Source organism: Gossypium hirsutum, chromosome A10 (genome assembly GCF_007990345.1).
Source record: "Gossypium hirsutum isolate 1008001.06 chromosome A10, Gossypium_hirsutum_v2.1, whole genome shotgun sequence".
Lineage (NCBI taxonomy): Eukaryota > Viridiplantae > Streptophyta > Magnoliopsida > Malvales > Malvaceae > Gossypium > Gossypium hirsutum.
Genome location: NC_053433.1, coordinates 65,120,847 through 65,143,000, shown reverse-complemented (window position 1 = coordinate 65,143,000; position 22,154 = coordinate 65,120,847). Strand labels below are relative to the sequence as shown.

Below are 22,154 nucleotides of genomic sequence, written 5' to 3'. Positions count from 1 at the left end.
CCCCGTGTAACTCCCTGACTTGGGTCCCTGTGTGCCCTAAAAATGACCATACACGCCCGTGTGCCAGGTCGTGCCAAACCTGTAGGGTATACTGACTTATGCCACATGGCCAAGTCACATGCCCGTGTGTGAGGCCGTGTGGAGCATACTGACTTGATTTTAATTTCAACACCAGGGGACACACGGTCGTGTAACATGATTGTGTGTTGAACACGGTTGAGACACGCGCCCGTGTCTCTACCCGTATAGACAAAAATAGGCTATCTACCAAGCCAATTTGCCACCCAAATTTGAATGTACCTACAACACATCAATTTGCACCATTCCATGGCATAAATAGGCATTTAAACCGGCCAATTTAGACCTAATTCATGCATATTCAATACCACATTTCTCAATACATACAAGCAAATTAACTCAAAATAAGCCAACTCTCATGGCTATTATATACAAACCAAAACATATACATTTACAAGCCAAATTAAATGGCCAAAATCATTATCAAAACATAACCAACAAGACCAAAGACCCTATACATGCCATTTACTTAAAATACCAAAGTTCATAGATACCGAGTGATAGGTGGATAGTGTGAAGCGATCTCCAACGATCCCCGAATCTGAGCTAGCTTGATAACACTATAAAACACGAGAAAAGTAAACATAGTAAGCTCATATGAAATAATCTCAATATAATCATATCCACATGATTCAACCATTGATTATAGATACATGAATTCACATCAACTAACAAACCTTTCAATTACTCATTCACAAAACTATATACTTTCTTCATTATTTCTTTGATTCAAAGCTAATATGGTTTATACACATACCTGTTCCATCTCGTGCCAATCTCATTCTCAACAACATCATTCATTTACCCGTTGAACCATTCGGAATAGAAGTTGGATACTCAGACGTCTTGCACACTAAGTAGTTATACCATGGCCGGAGGCCAAATCAAGGTAACTTATATTCGAAGTACTAATGTCATGGCCCAAAGCTAAATCGGTACAACTCGCACCCGAAGTGGTAATATCATGGCCCGAAGCCAACTCAACGTATCCCCTAATGACATGTCACTAGTATCCTAAACTATTCCAAAGGTTTAATCTAGGTTTCAAATGTCGAATTACCATCGAGTCATTGTCGAATTGATCCGAAGTCTCTTATTTACAAATTATACAATATCAAAGCATTTAAAATACACTTATAATGAAATTTATCACATACAAACTTACCTCAGATGTGAAAACGAAAAAATAAGTTGATTAATCGATAACTTTAGTTTTCCCACAATCTAAATCCGAATTCTGCTTTTTTTGATCTAAATATATTTAAAATTAACTCATTTAATAATCTCTCTATTCAATTTAATTCAAAATACACATTTAAGCACATTTACACATTTTCCCCTATTGTTTCACCACTTTTACAATTTAGTCCTTATTCCATAAAATTACAAATTAATGAAGTTCAAAATAAACCCATGCTAGCCGAATTACTATTATGCCTCTAACAGCCCATATTTTTCATTTATTTCACATTTTAACCACAAAGTTTCAACATTTTTCAATTTAATCCCTATTTTGCATTTTCACTAAAAATCACATAACAAAACTTGTATATTTCATAGCAAACATTCATAATCTATCATCAAACACCAAAACACTCATGTAGTCATCAATGGCATCATTCAAAATCTTTAACAGTTTTGCAAAATAGTCTTTGGGCTAGCTAGACCTAGTTGTAACGATCTCAAAAACATAGAAATCATCAAAAACGGGACAAAAATGAACTTACAATTGAACTAGGAAGCTTGGCTGAATGTTTGAAGCTTTGTTAATGGCTTCCTTAGGTTAATCTCGGCTAGAAGATGGAGAAATAAGGATGATAATTGGCTTTGTTTTATTTTATTAACCTTTATTTACCAAATTACAAAATTAACCTTGTTTATAAAAATATAAATCAATTAATACTTGTCCATAATTGTCCACTCAAACTAATAATGGTACAATTACAACATAAGGACATCCATTATTTAATTTCATAGCTATTAAACCCTTTTAACTTATAGAACTCTAATTTTTCACTTTACATTATTTAATCCTTTTTACCTAATTGAGCATTCAAAAGATAAATTTCTAAACGAAACTTTCACACAATCATATATTCATGCTGTAGACTTTAAAATAATAATAAAATAAATATTTCAACCTTGGATTTTTGGTCCTAAAACCACTGTTCCAATTTGACTAAAAATGACCTCTTACAGGAATCGAGTTTTACTAGATGTTGAGGCATGTCTTCACAGTTTCCTTAAGACAGATTCGGCTGCTCCTATGGTACTTGGAGAAAAAATGATCGTCTGTCTCCTAGGATACAACAACAAAATGATTGCGACAGTAGTACTCTGTAGTGATCAATGAACAAACATTGCCTTCTTTTATCACCGGAACATTTGAAAATTTGGAGAGAAAAAGAAAAGAATTTTTTAGAGTGAAATAAGTTCGTTATTTGTCTCCAAAGAATTCCACAGTATTCTTTAGCCTTTTATAAGCATTTAATATGGAGGAATTTGGAAATTTTCATGAACCCCAATAGATTTAGAATCATAACCTCTGGCACGTGCACAATAGAGAACATTAGTTTAGTCATTCAATAACCACCAAGTTGGTTTACATATAAATATATATATATAAGTTCCACACTTGATTCCCAATCAATGTGGGGCTAATGCTTTTCATTTTTCTCAAGATAATTCACAAGTAGCTTACTTTGAGTATCAATTTCTCATTCATCACTCAACCATTTTAAGCATATAATATCCCGTTGTAAAGGTCTTCTGGAGTAGAATATAAAATCATAATTTTATGATTCAAAAAAATTCTCATTTACCAATAAAAAATATGACTCAAAAATTCTAAAAATCATATTTTTCCAACAGAAACATAGAAACAACAATTCAAGAAGACATGGAAATTGACGGTGGTGTGCAGTTCAAGATTTAGTGTGATTACAACGGGGATTGGTAGTGGAGTGTTGAGGGTGAAATAGAGCTAATATACCTTATTAAGGAGGTTAAAATGATGAGAATCTACTACGCATAATAGTGGAGGTACTCTAGAGAATAGCGGAAGCTTTTCGTTTCAGCCTGGCAAACCTCATTAAAAGAGTTGTGGAAATATGAATTATGACAAAAAATAAAATTTTATAAATAAAAAATGAGATTTCATTGAGAACTAATGATGTAAAAATTCCCTGGAGCACTCCAAGCTCGAGCAAAGAGCTCATCTAGCTGCCCGAATGTCCAATCACCCGAGCTCGAGGTAAGCTCTTTCGAGAAGCTATTTTAGCTTTATTCACTCGAATTTGGGATGGATCAAAGCTCCATGCTAATGAGGAAGCTCAGACCAGCTCCTTAAAAGATCCCTTGTACCCTTGTGCAAGCCGAACTCAGCTCATCTCCAGCTCTCTGAGCCCCATTCAGCTTAAATCAGCTTAATTGAGCTTATTTCAGCTCGTTTGAGTTCAATTTAGCTACTTTTTAGTTCATTTTCTTTATCATTAGAATAAACTAAGATTTATTCATCAAATTATACCTTAATTTCGTGTTCATCCATCAAATTATACCTTTGGTTCCTACCTCTTTAGGTAACGGGTCAAGGTTTATCCTCTATCATCCATTTAACCACCTTAAACAATATAAGAACTGAGGTGACACTCCTTATAGTGTTGAATCACTCTTGACGTTTAAGTTCTCTTTTTCCATTCCATCCTATCTATCAAATATTTACCTTATATCTTTGTTAAGCCGAACCTACCAAAAATCATACTTAGCCTATCATTCAAACCACTTTGTCAACTTCCGCTCTTACTTAGCTTAATATGTCCTTTTCTTAAGCCGAACGATACTTCCTCGACGATGATCGAGTAACATACATAGACTCGACTCATTCAACCGATCCGGATCACATTATTTGGTATCAGAGCTACTAAATCGAGAAGTACTGTTGTTCGTATTCATCCTAGAATAGGTTCGTGAAAAAAAAGTTTCAAAAAAAATTATTATTTTTTATCAAAGTGTTCATCTTGTATTCATTCAATTGTAATTTAAAATATATATATAGTTTAAAAAAACATTAAAAAAAGTATATTCGAAGTAAAAAAAAAGAAGAAGAAGAAGAAGAAATACTGAAGTTTTATGTTCATATCTTTGTATTCCCGATCAAATTCGTTCTTCTACCTTTCAATTCCTACCCTGACGCCACACTTAAATCGAAATTCATTTTCTTTCAACCTACCTTTCACCCTTTACATTATAACCCTTGTAACCACTTTGCAACCGACCTCTAGACAGCAAAATAGTCATAAAGAGATGATTTACAAAATCGCGAGAGAAAGAAGTGAGTAGTAAAAGGCACGAGTGCATGAGTGCATTAGAGTGAAGAAAAAACCTTATATCGAGTGTAAACATAAGTTTGAGTGCCATATTATTTTTTTCTTTTTTCTTTGTGAGTGATTAGTGAGGAATTTGTGGTGAGGTATTCATTTTCTATTTTGTGTTTTGACATTTTTCTTTTCAGCAATAAAATCATGTTTGGAAAAGAGTTTTCGGAATCTGAATTTCAGTATTTGATGATAGAGATAGAATGCATAATCAACAGAAATATCAACCCTATCCAAGAAAAGCGAGATGATCGAGCAAGAACCCAATGGGAGCAAATTTATCCAAGTGAAAGGACAGAAATGAGATTACCGAGGAGACGAACATTCAACGAATATGAGAAAAGAGACCCTTATCGAACTTCCTATTCCTCAAGGAATTTGGGTCGAAATAAAGCCAATTTTAAGTTTGAGTCTTTCCGAGATGACAAATGAGAAAGTCAAAATATCTCTTCAAGTGCATCAATGCGTACAACCCCGGAGGAGTCTTTGCAAAGAGGTGAACGTGGTTTGTACATAAATCATTCCATTCATACCCTACAGAAATCATCTCATTCTGAATCATTTGTAACATCTTCATATTGCAATGAAAGAACAAAGCAAAAAGACAAAGAAATAACAAGGAAAGAGAGGCAAGAAAAGATAACACGAGCAAATGAGTGAATACCAAATGAAATCGGGAGAAGAGAAAAAAAAGATGAAAGAAAATGAAAGAGAGAAGAAAGAAAATGAGCTTGCAAAAGAAAAAGAGTGCGAGCAAGAAAAGAAAATTGAAATAAGGAGTAAGAATGAGTCTTCAAAAGAGAGGATTGAAAAAGAGAGAGAGTTTGAACCTGAGATTGAAAAAGAGATGATTGAAAAAGATGAGAGAGAACAAGAAAAAGTGAGTGTTGTTTTTACTAACCAACGAGTGAGTTGTCCTTGTTCTATTTCTTCTTTTCAGGTTTCTAAAGGTTTATGTGACAAGCTCCAACTTCATTACCTTCCCAACGAGAGGCGATTTCGGTTGCTCGAGAAAGGTAAGATTGAGAATGACATCTACCCACCATTGCTTAAAGGTAAGCAAGGTAAGGGTTCTATAACATTTGAGTCTCATTTATCCTACTTGAATGTTGTTGAACAAACCACTGAAGATATAATTTTTGAAAGAGCTCATCATCTTGATTTGTTTAAGAGTCACTTTTTGATTATTAAAGAAAATTGTGGTTTGAATAATTTTTCTGTTGTTGAGTATGGCATTGGCATGCTTGTTGAAGAAAGATTAAGTCAGCATAAACCACATCTGGTCTTGTGTAATAAAAAGCTGATACATAAAATGCCTAATATGCTTGCTTGTGATGTTATTAAATATCTTCTAAGTTGTGTGAAATTCACATGTTTGTGTTAGTTTGTTCACATGAGATCTAAGACATTCGATTATTTTAGTATGTGTGTGCTTAATTTCCCTTTGCCTAGCATGAGTGATTTATTGGTGACAACGAATTTTATGCTATGTTTTGGAACGAGTGATCAAAATCATGTGTTCAAACTCGGAGCATGTTTTCTTAAGTTGATGCCAAGTAAGGGTGAGCATTGTGATTGTACGTTGAATAAATATGTTGACCTTTTGTTTGCTCCGAATTTTATCCTTTTGTCCAAAGATAAAGCAAGTGAATGTAGCTGACTTGCGAAGTCAAAATCATGTTCTTGATTCTTGAAATTATTTTAAATTGTGATTTAAAATATTTGAGCATGTTTTGTTTGATAATGACTTCAAACTACTCCATGATCTTTCTATGATTCCAGTCAAGGAAATTTCGAGCCAGATTGAGAAGGTAAGAGGAAATTTTATTTTTGATCTCGATAATTATTGTTTCTTGTTATTAATCAAGGGATTTGATACATGGTTTTCTGCTGTCCAAAGTTATAATTTTCGAATGCTTCATGATTTTGGTATTTTACCATCGAAGAAATTCTTGATTCACCACGAAAAGTTAAAACTCATCTTTGTTTTTGAATCACAGAAACTAAAGTTAAATGTTTGTGATTATATTACTGATATGGTTATTTGCGCTTCTTTGATTAATGTTGATTCTTTTGTATTCAATGAAGGCAAGGAGAGTTTCTTTAATGAAAATTGTTGCATTGACCAATGTGTGGATGAAGTAAGATTAAATCATCACAAACACATCTCAAGCTTATATGATAAACGGTTTACATGTTAAATGCCTAGTTTATTTGATTGTGATGATGATGTGTCGTTTATGCTTTGTTTTGTAAATTATGCATGATTATGTAAGTCTGATCGAGCGAGACTTGGGTTACATGATTGCTTGAATGATTACTTGATCTCATCTTCTTTGTTTAATATGAGAAAAATCAATCCATACAAACTTTGTGAAGATAAGTTTGAGCGCGATGTGTGCCGAATTGATGTTTGGCACTTAGTTAAGAAAATGACACTTGTGCAAGCTGATTTCAAATTGATTCCTCCTCTTTCATTTTTGCCGACCTTGAAGATCTATTTTGACAAGGTAAGACCTATTTATACGCATAAATTCGGCAACGGTTTACTTGCTCTAGTTTGGACTAAGGATTTGGCGCGAGTCTGTAAGTTCATAATTCGATATGTCCCTATTCCTTTTCTTTATTATGATAATGATACTTTGAAATGGCTCATTCCTAAAAAGTGGGGGTTTGTGACTAATATTTTGTCTTTTCGAGTCACGGACTTTCAGGTTATTATGAGCCATTCTACCCCATTCGACAACCAACGGCCTTGTGACAACGAACATTTTTTCACGAGCAAGTGGCCCGACCTGAGGACAAGTCGCTTTGAAAAGGGGGGAATGATGTAAGTACACCCCGGAGCTCTCCAAGCTCGAGCAATGATGTAACAGCCCGATTTAGGGCCAAAATGGAATAGTGGTTTTGAAACCACAAATCTGAGATAGAAATAATAGTTTTATTATCATTTTAAGGTCTATGGCATGATTTCATGACTGTGTGAAAATTTTGTTTAGAAATTTTATCGATAGAGGGTCCAATTTGATATTTAGGACTAAATTGCAAAAGTTCTAAAATGTGTGTTCTAGTTCACAAAGGTACTGAGTACTTGTGAGTAATGGGTTTTTAAAGTGGAGGTCCTTGTATAGTAATTAGACCATTATACTAGTTTGGACAAAAATACCTAAAGGAAGATAAAACATCATAGTTTTTAATGGAGGGTAATTTAGTCATTTGGTAAATAAAATAATAAAATGGGAAAACAAAGCCAAAATTTGGTATCATCTTCATCAAGTTGGCCGAAACTCTCATAGACACCATAGCTAGGGTTTTTCCAAGCTTTCAAGCTCAATAGTAAGTGCATTCAAGCCCCGTTTTTAATGTTCTTTACATTTTTGAAATCCTCGTAGCTCGGTTTACCTATTTCTACCATTATTTCGAGTTAAGGTTTATGTTTAAAAATTTACCCATGAATGATATGCATGTATTTTGATGTTTTATGGTAGAATATGAATGTTTGAGGTTAGGAGAACGATCTTTTCTAAGCGATTTTTAGCGAAAACTAGCAAAACGGTATAATTGGTAAAAATACCTAATGCTCATAAGTACATGTTAGAGTGAGAATTTGATGTTGTTATAGAAGAGAAAAATGTTCAGCATGTCATAAAACATAAGAAAAGGGCTGAAATTAAATTTCTGAGCCTAGGGGCAAAATCATAATTTTGTAAAAGTTAGGGGGCAAAATTGTAATTTTTGCATAATGTGATTTTTGGATTGAAATAAATAGTATGAGTGTTAAATGGGCTAAATGTGTTGTTATAGATCAAGAAAGGCGAGGAATCGACCTCGAACGGGGGAAGGAAAAGGTTTTGGACTAAATTGCAAAATTCTCATATTTTGCACCGAGGTAAGTTTGTATGTAAATAATACATTAAATTCATTTACATTTTTGTATTTAAGCCTATTTTATATATTTTAGTTGATTTTGAATCATAAATCAACTATTGAAAGAATGAAAATAAGTAATAGTGAGAGAAATCCCGGTTGAACTTTCGGAAAGATTGAATAATATAGATGAAATATAGCTAGGTCACATGTATGGTGCTGAGTGCACATCATGTGTACAAGAGAGCTACGAGATACTATGTAGTAGCTAGGTCACATGTGTGATACGGGATGTATCCCATGTAGACAAAAGAGCTACGGGAGAGGATAAATGTAGCTAGGTCGCATGTGTGATTCCAAGTGAAGGACACCATGTAGATAAGAGAGCTATGAGATAAATTGGCTAGGTCACATGGGTGGTACTATAATATCCTGATTTTGGGCCTAGTCGGAATAGTGGTTTCGTGACCACAAAATTCGAGATAGAAATATTATTTTATGATTATTTTAAGGTCTATGATATGATTGCATGATTGTGTGAAAATTTCGTGATGAAATTCTATGCCTAAAGTGCTTAAATTGAAAGTAGGGACTAAATCGAATAAGTTGCAAAACTTGCATTCTAGAAGTTTTTAGTATGAAATTGTTTTGGAATATTAATGAGGAGGTCTTAAATAGCAATTTGACCAATTTTAAGTTCATGGACAAAATTAGGACATGGAAGGAATTTTTGGAAAGTTTAGTAGTAAGGGTATTTTGGTCATTTAGTTATTAAAATGAATTAAAAACAAAATTAAAAGCCAATTTTTGTCCATCTTCTTCATTAGGCCGAAATTTCAAGGGTTCTCCATAGCTAGGGTTTGTTTCAAGCTTCCAAGCTCCATAGTAAGTGATTCCAAGCCCCGTTTTTAATGATTTTTACGTTTTTGGAGTCCCGGTAGCTCAATTAAGCTTATGCTAGCAATAATTCAACCTAGGGTTCATATTTGGAAAAATACCCATAGGTGAAATTTGTGTATTTTGGTGTTTTATGATAGAATATGAGGTTTTAAATTATGTTAGACAACTTTTGCTACTCGGTTTTAAGTGAAAACGAGCAAAAGGGCTTAATCGGTAAAAATACCTAATAGTCATAAGTACATGTTAGAGTGAGAATTTGATGTTGCCATAGAAGGGAAAAATGATCAGCATGTTATAAAACATAAGAATAAGGAATAAAGTTTAATTCCCGAGCCTAGGGGCAAAAGTGTAAATATGCAAAAGTTTAGGGGCAAAATTGTAATTTTTCCAAAATATGATTTTGGGTCAATTTGAATAATGTGAGTCCTAATTAGACTATATTTTAAATGATAGAGTAAGGAAAACTAAAATTCGGGCTAAAATGGGGAAAATACCAAGTTGTGGATGAAATGGTAAAAGTAGCCATTTTCGCATACGGGGTAAGTTCATGTGTAAATGTAGTAACATAATTGTCATTTTAAGCAATTTAATGTTGTTCATATGATATGATGCTGATTTTTAATCGTGAAATATTATGCTTTGTGGTTAATGTTGAGTAATATGCAAATTATGTTTACTACTTGATAAATATGAATTGCTACCGAGTTCGGTTCCGATATTCCATGGAAGACGGCAAATGTGAGATCGAGGAAAAAAGCCCGTTTGAACCTTAGGAATAGATTAGGATACAAGTGACATGTCACTAGGATGGTTGAACATCCGAACTCGTTGAGTTGAGTCCGAGTTCACTTATGGATGCGAATGTCCGAACTCGTTGAGTTGAGTCCGAGTTCGAGAGATGTAACTAGGCATCCGAGCTCGTTGAGTTGAGTCCGAGTTCACTTATGGATGCGAACGCCTGAGCTCGTTGAGTTGAGTCCGAGTTCACTTATGGCGGGTTACATGGTAGCTTGGCTACATATGTGGCACTTATGTGCAAACTTTCCATGTATCCGAATTATATTCCGATGTGTTCAACGGGTAAAGTTCTACTGAAATGGAGGAATACTCAAGATGAAAGGGACGTATTGGTAAGTGTTGTGAAATGGATACTTTGAACAGGTATGTACTTAACCCTCGCGTTGAAAAATCGATATAACAACAATATGGTAAGATGATAAATGAAAATGTGATATGAATGTCTTGGTGATGATTATGCAAATGATGTTTTATGTTTGCTTATATGGTTATGTTACTTGCTATTTGCATGTGAACTTATTAAGCATTTATGCTTACTCCCTCCTTTTCATTCCTTGTAGTTTTGACAAGCCAGCTCGAAAATCGGGAACGGTCGGAGGCTCGCTCACACTATCCGTATACCATCTTGGCATAATGGCTTGTATATTTTGAGTATGGCATGTATAGCATTATAATCATTTTGTATATATGGTCTTATGATATGGTTATTGAGTGGTATGGAAATGCTTGGTAATGATTAGCCATTGGAATGGCTAATCATGATCATATTTGGTGTTATGTATGCTAAATTGCTAGCTAATCCATGGAAACCATGAAATAGGTAAAATTTACCATAAAATAGATTCAGACAGCACCAGTGACGTGAATTTGAAAAATCACTAAAAATAGTAGAGATACAATTAGATGATGAATAATATATGGAATTAAATAATTATGAGTCTATTTTCATATGGATGGAACAAAACAGGTATATGAGTTATATTTTATGAGATGTTTAAATTTTTGTGAAACAGGGCCAGAGCGATTTCTGGATCCCCTGTTCTGACTTTGTAAATTCACCATAAATTGTAAAAAGATAATTAGAAGTCATGCTTTATATGTACAGATTCCTTATTGAGTCTAGTTTTATTAGAGACAAACGGCATAGTCATTGAAGCTCTGTAGAGGGAGATATCTGATTCGTAATACACAGAGGTCAGAGTAGTCGAACCCTGAAACAGGGAAGACTTTAACTAATAAACTGTACTAATTGGCCTGACCAAAAATTCTAGAAAAAAAATTAGTAGATAGATATATGAGTCTAGTTTCAGGAAAAATTTACGGAATTGGATTTCGAGTTTCGTAACTCGAGATATGATTTTTAAAGCGACTGTGATGCAGTTAGCCAGCTTGTCTGAAAATTTTAAAATGAATTGTATGAGCTGTTTAAGTAATGAATTAAGTCTATTAACACCTCGTGTTCGACTCCAGCAATGGTCTCGGGTACGGGGCGTTACAGGTACTAAGTGTTCACCATGTGTACAAGAGAGCCGAATTATATGAAATATGATGGTGGAGCTGTGTGCTGAAACCACCAAGTATCGAGGATTGATCTGAATTGTTCAACGGGATGATTTTATAGTGACATTGTAATCATGAACCTACACTTGTGATGTATGAAATGTGGTGAAAATGAATTGTGATATGTAGGCTAAATGAGGTAAGTACAAAGAAAGTGTGAAAGAGTGAATTAGCAATAATACTGGTTTGGACAGTTGTAGTGACGTGAATTTTAGAAATTACCAAAAATAGTAGGAATTTAATTAGAGGCTGAATGAGATATGAATTTAAAGCTTAATGAGTCTATTTTCATTTAAAAGAAACAGAGCAAGTAAAGGAACTCTATATTTTGAGATATTTATATTTGTGTGTGACTTTCTCAGAATGATTATGTGATCCCCTGTTCTAACTTTGAAAACTCATTAAAAATTGTACAAAACTAATTAAGAAATATAGTTTATATGTATAGATTCCTTATTGAGTCTAGTTTTAAATAAAACAAATTTCATGGCTATTTGAATTGTGTACTAGGAGAAATTCAATTCGTAGTGAACAGAGGTTAGATCAGTCAAGCTGTATAACAGGGGAAATTTTAACTAATAAACTGTACTAATTGGCTGGACCAAAAATTCTAGAAAAAAATTAGTAAGAAGTAATATGAGTCTAGTTTCAGGAAACTTTTACAGATTTGAATTTTTAGTTTTGTAACTCGAGTTATGATTTATTTAGTGAGTATGACGCAGTAGAGACAACTTGACTAAAGTGGAGTAAATGGTGAAATTAAAAGTAGATACACTTGAGTTATTGTGTAAACATATTAGATTCTTTATTCATTATTTACATACTTGCTTACTAAGCTATAAGCTTACCTTCTTTTCTCTCTTTTGTCTTATAGTGTCGTCCAGCTTGTACAGGAGTCAAGGATCATTGAAGATCTGCCTGCACTATCAATATTTTTGGGTATTTGAACTAAACATTTTGAATTATGGCATGTATAGTGGACTTAGTTATTTTGTTACGTGTCATAATTGTCTAGGTTTTAAAATATTAAGTATAGTTTTTGACCGATTATTTTGTACGAAGCCTTTGAAATTGGCTAATATTATTAAAAGCATATGTTATAATGATTCATGATCTAATTGTATGCCATATTTTTGTCTTAGTTTTATTTAATGGTATGTACTGTGATTCGGTAATACCTCGTACCCTGTTCCGGTGATGGATACGGGTAAGGGGTGTTACATTTAGTGGTATTCAAGCTGCCCAAATGTCCAATCACCTGAGCTCAAGCTAAGCTTTTCTGAGAAGCTATTTCAGCTTTATTCACCCAAATTTGGGATGGATCAAAGCTCCACGCTAATTAGGAAGCTCAGACCAGCTCCTTAAAAGATCCCTTGCACCCTTGTGCAAGCCGAACTCAGCTCATCTCCAGCTCTCTAAGCCCCATTCAGCTCAAATTAGCTCAATTGAGCTTATTTCAGCTTGTTTGAGTTCAATTTAGCTACTTTTCAGTTCGTTTTCTTTATCATTAGAATAAACTAAGTTTTATTCTAATTAGTTTATTTTGCTACAGCTCATTAGTTCATTTAATAGCTCACTTCAACTTATTTGTGCTTTTCACATCATTTGAGCTAGCCGAATTAATATGATAGCTAAGCTTTTATTAAATATGTATTTGGGACGTTCATGCAAGAGGGAGATGCTAAATGTTCATGTATTTGAAGATTCATGGTCTGTATTTATGGAGAAACATGTATTGGGATGATTCATGTATGTTGATTAGCTCCATGCACATTCAAGCTGACCATTCAAGTATTCAAGGCACATTAAAGCTTCATCCGGCCAAGGGAGATGTAGGAGTATTAAAGGGCTGCACATTCATGGAATTAGGGTTGTTCTTCAAGGCTGCATCAAGTGAAGCAACATGATGGTTCGGCCAATTCATGCACCATCTTTAAGCATGAATCGAATTTTAATGTTATGTGTGTGGACATGTTAAATACAAATATGAACAGATTTAAGATTAGTCTGAACACATTTAGATGCTGAATTTCAATAGGCACTTTAAGCTTATAAATAGTTATTGTAATCATGTAGAAGGAGACTTTTGCCATATTATTGAATGAACATTGTTCTTGTGAGGTTTCTTCCTCTCTATTTCGTTTGAGTTTCGATTGACTTATCTAGCTTGCTAGTGGTGTCAACCCGAACTCCTTTCTGAACTTATCACCAACCTTGGTGTGGCATTTATCCATCAAATTATACCTTTGGTTCCTACCTCTTTAGGTAACGGGTCAAGGTCCATCCTCTATCATCCACTTCACCTCCTTAAACAATATAAGAACCGGGGTGACACTCCTTATAGTATTGAATCGCTCTTGACGTTTAAGTTCACTTTTTCCATTGCATCCTATCTATCAACTATTTACCTTATATCTTTGTTAAACCGAACCTACCAAAAATCATACTTAGGCTATCATTGGAACCACTTTGTCAACTTCCGCTCATACTTAGCTTAATACGTCCTTTTCTTAAGCCGAACGATACTTCCTCGACGACGATCAGGCGACATACATAGACTCGACTCATTCAACCGAGCCGAATCACATCAAGTAAAGTGTAAGTGTAAAAAATCTATGATCAAATTTTTGTATGTGTGTAGAAGATTGTATATAAAATGATAAAAATAATTTTAGAATAATACCAGAAAATATTTTAATATTTATTCAATTAAATTATTATGATATCAATTGCTGCCAAACAGAATAAAATGGCTCTATTTGTAAAGCAGGGGAAATTTGAAGCGGTAAGTTAATGATAATAGAGAGATTTAACAACGAAAATTATTTGTTACTACACCGGTGTCTAGTATATTAGTTATTTATATATGTGTTATTGCATTCAAGAATATAAAATAATTTCCATCTTGTAGTGTTGGAGGTTAGCCAAACAATACACATGAGATAGCATTTCCAAATCTGAAATACGAACATATTATTCAACTACTATTAGTTAAATCCGGCATTTCTCATTTACTAACTAGTTTTGAGCCAATCATATAAATTGCTTACATAATACATAGTTTATTGTTTTTAACTAGTTTTGATCGAAACGACAAGCCAATCTTTACCTTGCTGACACAGACAATCATGCAAAACGCGATTCGACTCAGTTCACATTCTACTCACCCGAGTGGAAGATGAACCCATTCCCTTTGCAATTTCCCTCAGAACGAACTTGAGAATCTTCCCGGTTGAAGTCTTGGGTAATTCATCCTTAAACACCACCGTTTTGGGCACCATGTAGTGTGGCAACTTAGCTCTACAGTACTCCATAATCTCAATCTCACTGGGTTTCCGAGTTAACTCAGCTTTCAAGCTCACAAAAGCACAAGGAGTCTCTCCCCAATACTCATCCGGCCTAGCCACCACCGCCGCTTCATTGATTGCTGGGTGAGTGTACAAAATGGATTCAACTTCAACACTACTCAGATTCTCCCCGCCGCTAATTATAACATCCTTTGAACGATCTTTGATTTCCATATATCCATCAGGGTGGATCACCCCAACATCTCCGGTGTAAAACCAGCCGTCTTCTTTCAAGCAATTGGATGTGGCATTTGGGTCCTTTAGATACCCCAACATGATAGAAGGACCTCTCAAAACGATTTCCCCAAGGCTTGACCCGTCTCGCTTTACACTCAGTCCTGACTCGGGATCCACTATGTCCGCTTCCGTCACAGTCAGAGTTCTCACTCCTTGTCTCGCTTTCAGCCTCGCCCTCTCCGCCAATGGAAACTTGTTCCATTCCCTTTTCCAAGCACAAGAAACAACCAGTCCTCCCGTTTCGGTTAACCCGTACCCGTGACTCACTATGAAACCGAGTGACTCGGTCCTGGAAAGAACCGCTGCTGGCGGTGGAGCTCCAGCGGTGAGGATTTGGACTGGATTTTCGAGTGGTTTAGTTTCAGGAGAATTTGATAACATGTTAAGCACCACGGGGGCTCCACACATATGAGTGACGCCATGTTTTCTGATCAAATTATAGATGATTGGGGCGTCGAATTTTCGAACGCAAATATTAGTTCCACCGACGGCAGCCATCCCCCAAGTGAAACTCCACCCATTAGCATGAAACATTGGGAGTGTCCATAAATAAACAGGTTGTTTTGGAACTTCCCAATCGATTAAAGAATCAACGGTGATGGTGAAAACTGCCCTGTGGCAATGAACCACTCCTTTAGGAGACGAGGTGGTACCTGATGTATAGTTCAAAACAATCGGATTCCACTCACTTTCAGGCCGAATCCACTTGAAACCAGGGTTGCCTTTCTCCACCAGACTCTCATACGTGCAACAGAAGCGAGAGTCAAGTGTGGAACTCACACCATCATCCTCATCATCTTTGATTAAGACCAGAAGTGGGGGGGTTTCGTTGGGAGGAAACAAAGAGATGGCTTCCAAGGCCAGAGACTGAGAAAGGGTATCGACAAAGAGGAGCTTTGATTCACCGTGACATAGGAGGATGGAGACAGTGCGGGCATCAAGGCGGGTGTTGATGCTGTTTAGGACAGCACCAGACATGGGAACAGCGAAATGAAGCTCGTACATTGCTGGGATGTTGGGGGCTAAAACGGAAACGACGGGGCCGGTTTTGATGCCGGTAGAGGAGAGGGAAGAAGCTAACTGGAGACATCGCCGGTGGGTTTCAGACCAAGTGTAGGAAGTATTATTGTAGATGATGGAGGTGCAATCACCGTACACTGTGGCTGCTCTGTCTAAGAAGCCTAGTGGGGTGAGAGGGGAAGAATTTGTGGGCCTTGACTTTAGCTCTTCCATTAATTTTCCTCCTTGAAACGCAGGTGGTTTGGTTTTTTTTTTTTTCCTTATAACCTTTTAGAGGTGCGTTTTGTGGGTGTGTGACGATAGAGATTCAATAGTTACAAGTAAACACAAATTAAATTTTGAACAACATAAACGGAACACAGATTAGATTTGATTGTTCAAACAGAAAAACAAGGGAAGAAACAGGCGACTAATTAAAGCTCCTCCTGTGTGGTGTTCTAAAGTGAGTCTCGAAGTCAAAGGATCTCGGTATTTGTATAGCTTATCAGTGATTGAAAATGTCTAATCATGAAATGCATCCCTCTATTTTACTGAAATTGACATTTTAGCCCTCTTTTTATATAATTACATAAGGGGAATGAGGTTACTTATCAAGCCTAAACTCTTATACTTATAACATAATATTTTTTTCATTGGGTTAAGAGGTTGTTGACTTAATTCTTATATTTTAATTTGCTTTACAAAAACTAATAATTTAGTCTCATTAGGTGACACTATTAAACATTGCCTTTGAATTGTTAATCTTAAAATCATCGATTTTTGTAATTCATATGCACAAAATAATTAAAATCAATAATTCAACAATCTATATCGAGCAAATTAGCAAAAAAATAGTGGTTCAACTTCATGTATTTACCAACAACTAGACTAATTTTTTAGTTTTCGTAAAGTACAAAGCTCAAATTTTGACAAATTAAAATAGTGGGACTAACTGATTAATTTTAATAAAATAAAAGGATAGAATTCATAATTGGACCATTCTTTGAAAGTAAGATATTGAAGCAAAGGAGGAAAATATCCTTGTGACACCCCTAATTTGACCCTAGTCGGAAAGCGATTTCGAGACCGCTAAACCGAGTAACCAAATTAGTTGAACATGATATTTATTGTCTAAAATAAATGTGTGAAAATTTTAAGCTTCGATTTAGTAAATTTCATGTGAATTTAGTCAATAGGGCTTATGTGTGACATTTTTGAAATGTGATAGATCAAAACATAAGGACCTATTAGTGCATGTTGAAAAAGGGGGGACTTGCATGTCAATTTTCCCCCCATCTAGTAGTGGCCGGCGATGACATTAGGATGGACAAAGGGTGATGGGCAAAACATGTCATAGACCTGTTGTGTTGGTGCATCATGGGAGGAAACAATAAAATAAAGAGCATGGGCAATAAAATATTAGTGTTAGTAGGATGAGAAACAAAAAAAAAAAAGAAAGGATATGTGTGATTGTCCCCCCCCTTGCCGTGAGTTGAAGGAAAGAAAAACAAAAAAAAAGTGTTCATCCTTTGGTTCATCCTTGGCCGAAAATTTTAAGGAGGAAGGAAGAAGAAAGATTGAAGAGGTTCGGCCATGGATGTAACTAGGCTAAGGTATGTTTGATGATGTTCCATGAGATGCATGCATGTTTTAGTTGTTAGCTTGAGTTCTACCTAGCCCATGGTCTAAATCTTGCTATGTGATGGAAATGACACTCGGCCATGGATGCATCATTCTTGCTTGGTGTTGATGTTGTGTTGGTGAGATATCAAGTTATTTTTGTGACCAAGTTGAGATTTGAATTTTTGGAATGAGTAAGACTTTCGGTTATGTTGTTTTGTATGAGTAATGGATTGTTGAGTTCATGCTATTATGAATAAAATTGATTAAGAGAGGCTTGAGATAATTAAATATGCATGTTGGTGGTAAGATGAGCATTCGGTTTTTATCCTGGAAGCATAGGAAGCTTGTTAAAGTTGAATTTTAGAAAAGTTAAATGTGTGTGTGCTTGTGCTAGTGCCGAATGTGCCTAGGGTGATTTAGCATTGAGTTTGGTGTTATATGAATTGAGTTTTATGGTTTTGGATTTTTAAGTGTTGTTAAATACTTTGAATAATATATATATGTGGCTTTGAAATGTGAAACTCGGCCAAGTGGTTATAAGCATGATTTTAGAGATTCAATGATATTCGGCCGATTTGAATAATTCATGGCACCCCAAGCAAATTAGTTTTAGATGTTAATAAATATTGAAATTATTTAAAAGCATATTACCGAATGTGATTTTAGTCAATGATTCGGTTATGAGTGCTGATTTGTTTTACAATTAGTCGAATGTGTATATGTATACTATGAGGTGGTTTAGCTTAAAGAAAATTAAGGTGCTCGGAAGGTGATCGTCGTGGATAGTTTAAGTAATGAAATTTAATTTCTGTTATGTAAAGTGATGACATTGCTGTTTGCAAATTTGAAGTTAAAAATTGTTGATTGAGCATCAAGAGCTTATGGAAACAAAGTCGGATCGTGGAAAAAGGGAAATTGGTCGAATAGTCGGAATTGACGTACATTAGCGATCGAGGTAAGTTTTAAGTATTAAAGCCTATAATGTGATTGAGTATGATATGTTAAGCACATATTAAAAGAATCATAACTCTATTGTAAATTTTTATGCATATAGCCTAATGGCTATTATGAAGTATAGGTAAGTTATTGATATGATATGTTGCCAAATGGATATGATATTATGAAGTGCTAAAAGGATATGTCAGAAGAGTAAAATTGTGATAAACCTGCTCAGGACAGCAGCAGTAACATGAATTTAGAAAATCACCATAAATTGTTGGAGTTGAATGGGAGGCTGAATAAATTATGAACTTAAAGCTTAATGAGTCTACTTTCTTATAAAAGAAACCGTGTAAGAAAATTTATTTCCGATAATGAGATATTTAAAGTTGTGTGAGACAGTGCAGAATGACACTGTAATCCTCTATTCTGTTTTTAGAAAATCATTATAAATTGTACAAAAATGGTTATAAGATAAAATATATATGCTTAGACTCCTTAATGAGTCTAGTTTCAAATGAAATCAAATACAACACATTTTAAATTCTGTACAATGAGAAATCTGATTCGTAGTGAAGAGTGGTCAGATTAGTCAAATAGTGAAACAGGGGAAACTTTAAGAAAAATCTGGTATTGATTGGCCAAACCTAAAATTTTGGAAATTTTATGGATGGAAGATATACGAGTCTATATTCAGGAAAAATTAACGGAAAGTGATTTGGAGTTTTGTAGCTCCAGTTATAAATGATTTAGTGACTATTGCTCAGGAAAAACAGCTTGTGCTGAATTTGAGATTGTGTTGTAAACCTTGATAAACTTGTTCTAGTTGCTCATAAGCTATTGATTAAACCCATTCGTGAATTCTAAATTGTGATATTGGAAAATGATAGATGTAGATTCAGCCAAGACAGTGTATATATGTGATAAGGCCTAATAGCCGATGTGATGAATGTGAAAGTGTATATATGTGATAAGGCCTAATAGCCGATGTGATGAATGTGAAAGTGTATATATGTGATAAGGCCTAATGGCCGATGTGATGAATGTGAAAGTGTATATATATGTGATAAGGCCTAATGGCCGATGTGATGAATGTGAAAGTGTATATGTGTGATAAGGCCTAATAGCCGATGTGATGAATGTGAAAGTGTATATGTGTGATAAGGCCTAATAGCCGATGTGATGAATGTGAAAGTGTATATATGTGATAAGGCCTAATCGCCGATGTGATGAATGTGAAAGTGTATATATGTAATAAGGCCTAATGGCCGATGTGATGAATGTGAAAGTGTATATATGTGATAAGGCCTAATGGCCGATGTGATGAATGTGAAAGTGTATATATGTGACAGGGCCGAGTGGCCAACGTGATGGATGTGAAAGTGCATAAATGTGATAAGTCCCGAAGGGCATTTGTGTCAGTACTATATCCGGGTTAAAACCCCGCAGGCTTTATGCGAGAATATTATCACTGATTAATGTCCGTAAGCTTTGTGCTCGTACTATATCCGAGCTCTAAAGACCCGATGACTACGTGTGGGAATTTTGTCCGGGTAAGACCCGATAACTTTGTGTGGAGATTATGTCCGGGTAAGACTTCGTAATAAGAATTGCTTATAAATATATTCAATGCGAAAGGTTAAACAGGTATGTACTCCAAGTTTATATGTGAGCTTGATTTGCACTAAATCATAAGGTAGTTATGTGATGCATACGAGAGCAATCTATGAGACTATTCCTATGATTATGTGACATCGGATCAGTGTGAGAGGCGATGTGAAATCATACGATATATCTATGTCACATGAGCTCACTTTTATGTGAAAGTTTATCTGCATATTGTATATGATGAGATGTGCATATTCGGTAAAGGGATGGTATGCCCGAAGGAAGAGTGAAATAAAAATACGAACAACTATGTTATAATTTGATTGTTATCTGTTGACACTGCTTAAAACTTACTAAGAATTGTAATGCTTACTCCGTTTGCTCTGTTTCCTCTGTTTTATAGATCTCATTGCGAAGCTACAGGCTCGAGGATCGTCAGCAACTAGTCACACTATCACTATCCACTGTTTGGTACTGCTATGTTTCGGATTATCTTATGGCATGTATAAAATAGACTAGTGGCGGAAGAATATTTTGGTTAATGTATATAGCCATGCGAAAATGGCTTATATATGTTTGAGCATAATGTTATAATCATTTGGTATGGAATGGTTAATCACTATCATAATTTGTGCTATTTATGCTAAAAGGGCTAGTTGAATCATGGAAACTATGAAATAGGTAAAGTCTACCTTAAAGGCAGATGCTGGCAGCAGCAGTGATGTAGATTTGGAAAATCACTAAAAATAGTAGGATTGGAATTAAATAATTAATAAATTATGTAAACGAACCTTGATGAATCTATTTTTATAGGAAAGTAACGAAACGATCTTATGGACAGTATGTTAAGAGATATTCAGGTTCTCGTGAGACAGGGCCAGAACGGTTTCTGGATTCCCTGTTCCGACTTTGGAAATTAATTATAAATTAACCAGAGATAATTGAGTCATGCCATATATGTATAGATTCCTCTCTGAGTCTAGTTTCTATAGAAAAAAACGGCATCAGTATTGAAGCTATGTGTAGGGAGATATCCAAGTTGTAATGCGTAAAGGTCAGTGTAGTCGATCCCTGTAACATGGGAGACTTTGACTAATAAACTGTACTAATTGGCCCGACCAAAAATTCTAGAAAAAATATGTAGATGGGCATATGAGTCTAGTTTCAGGGAAAAATTACGAAACTGATTTTCGAGTTGTAAAACTCAAGATATGATTTTTAAGGTGACAGTGTCGCAGTTAGCCAACTGCCTGGAAAATTTTAAAATGGACTGCGATAGTAAGCGAATTTGGTCTGTGAACCCCTCGTGTCCGACTCCGGCAACGGTCTCGGGTACGGGGTGTTACAATTTTATTGGTATTAGAGCTACGGTTTAGTCGATTCTAGGACTAACGTAGCACGCGTGAGTCTATTTATACATGCCATAAAGTGATAAAATGATAGTGTGATGATTTTTGGCTATTAAAATGTGTTTGCCGTATTGTAATGAATCTTGATCCCGATCGAGCTGTAGCAAGCTTCTGACTATGAGAATTTGTGATATAACTTCATTTAGATATGCCTAAATTATTAAGTTGATCAGGTACGTATCATGTACTCGTATTTGAATTTCGATTTGGATTGAATTATAAGGGTATAAGTGATGCAATTTTGAAGGAGTGTTATGACTATAAATGTGATTTTTGTATGTGGCTATGGAACTGGAAGTTGAATTGGCGATAAGCATGTTGTGTTTGTATTCAAGTAATGTAAATGATATACTAATGTGTATTACTGTATGTGTATATGTATGTAGAGACGAAATTGTCGAATGTAAAAAGGCAGT

General features: G+C 35.1%; 1 protein-coding gene across 1 annotated transcript; it reads right to left on the bottom strand.

Moving 5' to 3' along the window:
• Positions 1–14,524: 14,524 nt before the first annotated feature.
• On the bottom strand, positions 14,525–16,717 carry LOC107897748 (probable acyl-activating enzyme 6). The gene has a single exon (XM_016823317.2). It carries the CDS (start codon positions 16,391–16,393, stop codon positions 14,729–14,731), a length of 1,665 nt encoding a protein of 554 aa, XP_016678806.1. The 5' UTR covers positions 16,394–16,717; the 3' UTR covers positions 14,525–14,728.
• Between the last annotated feature and the right edge of the window lie 5,437 nt (positions 16,718–22,154).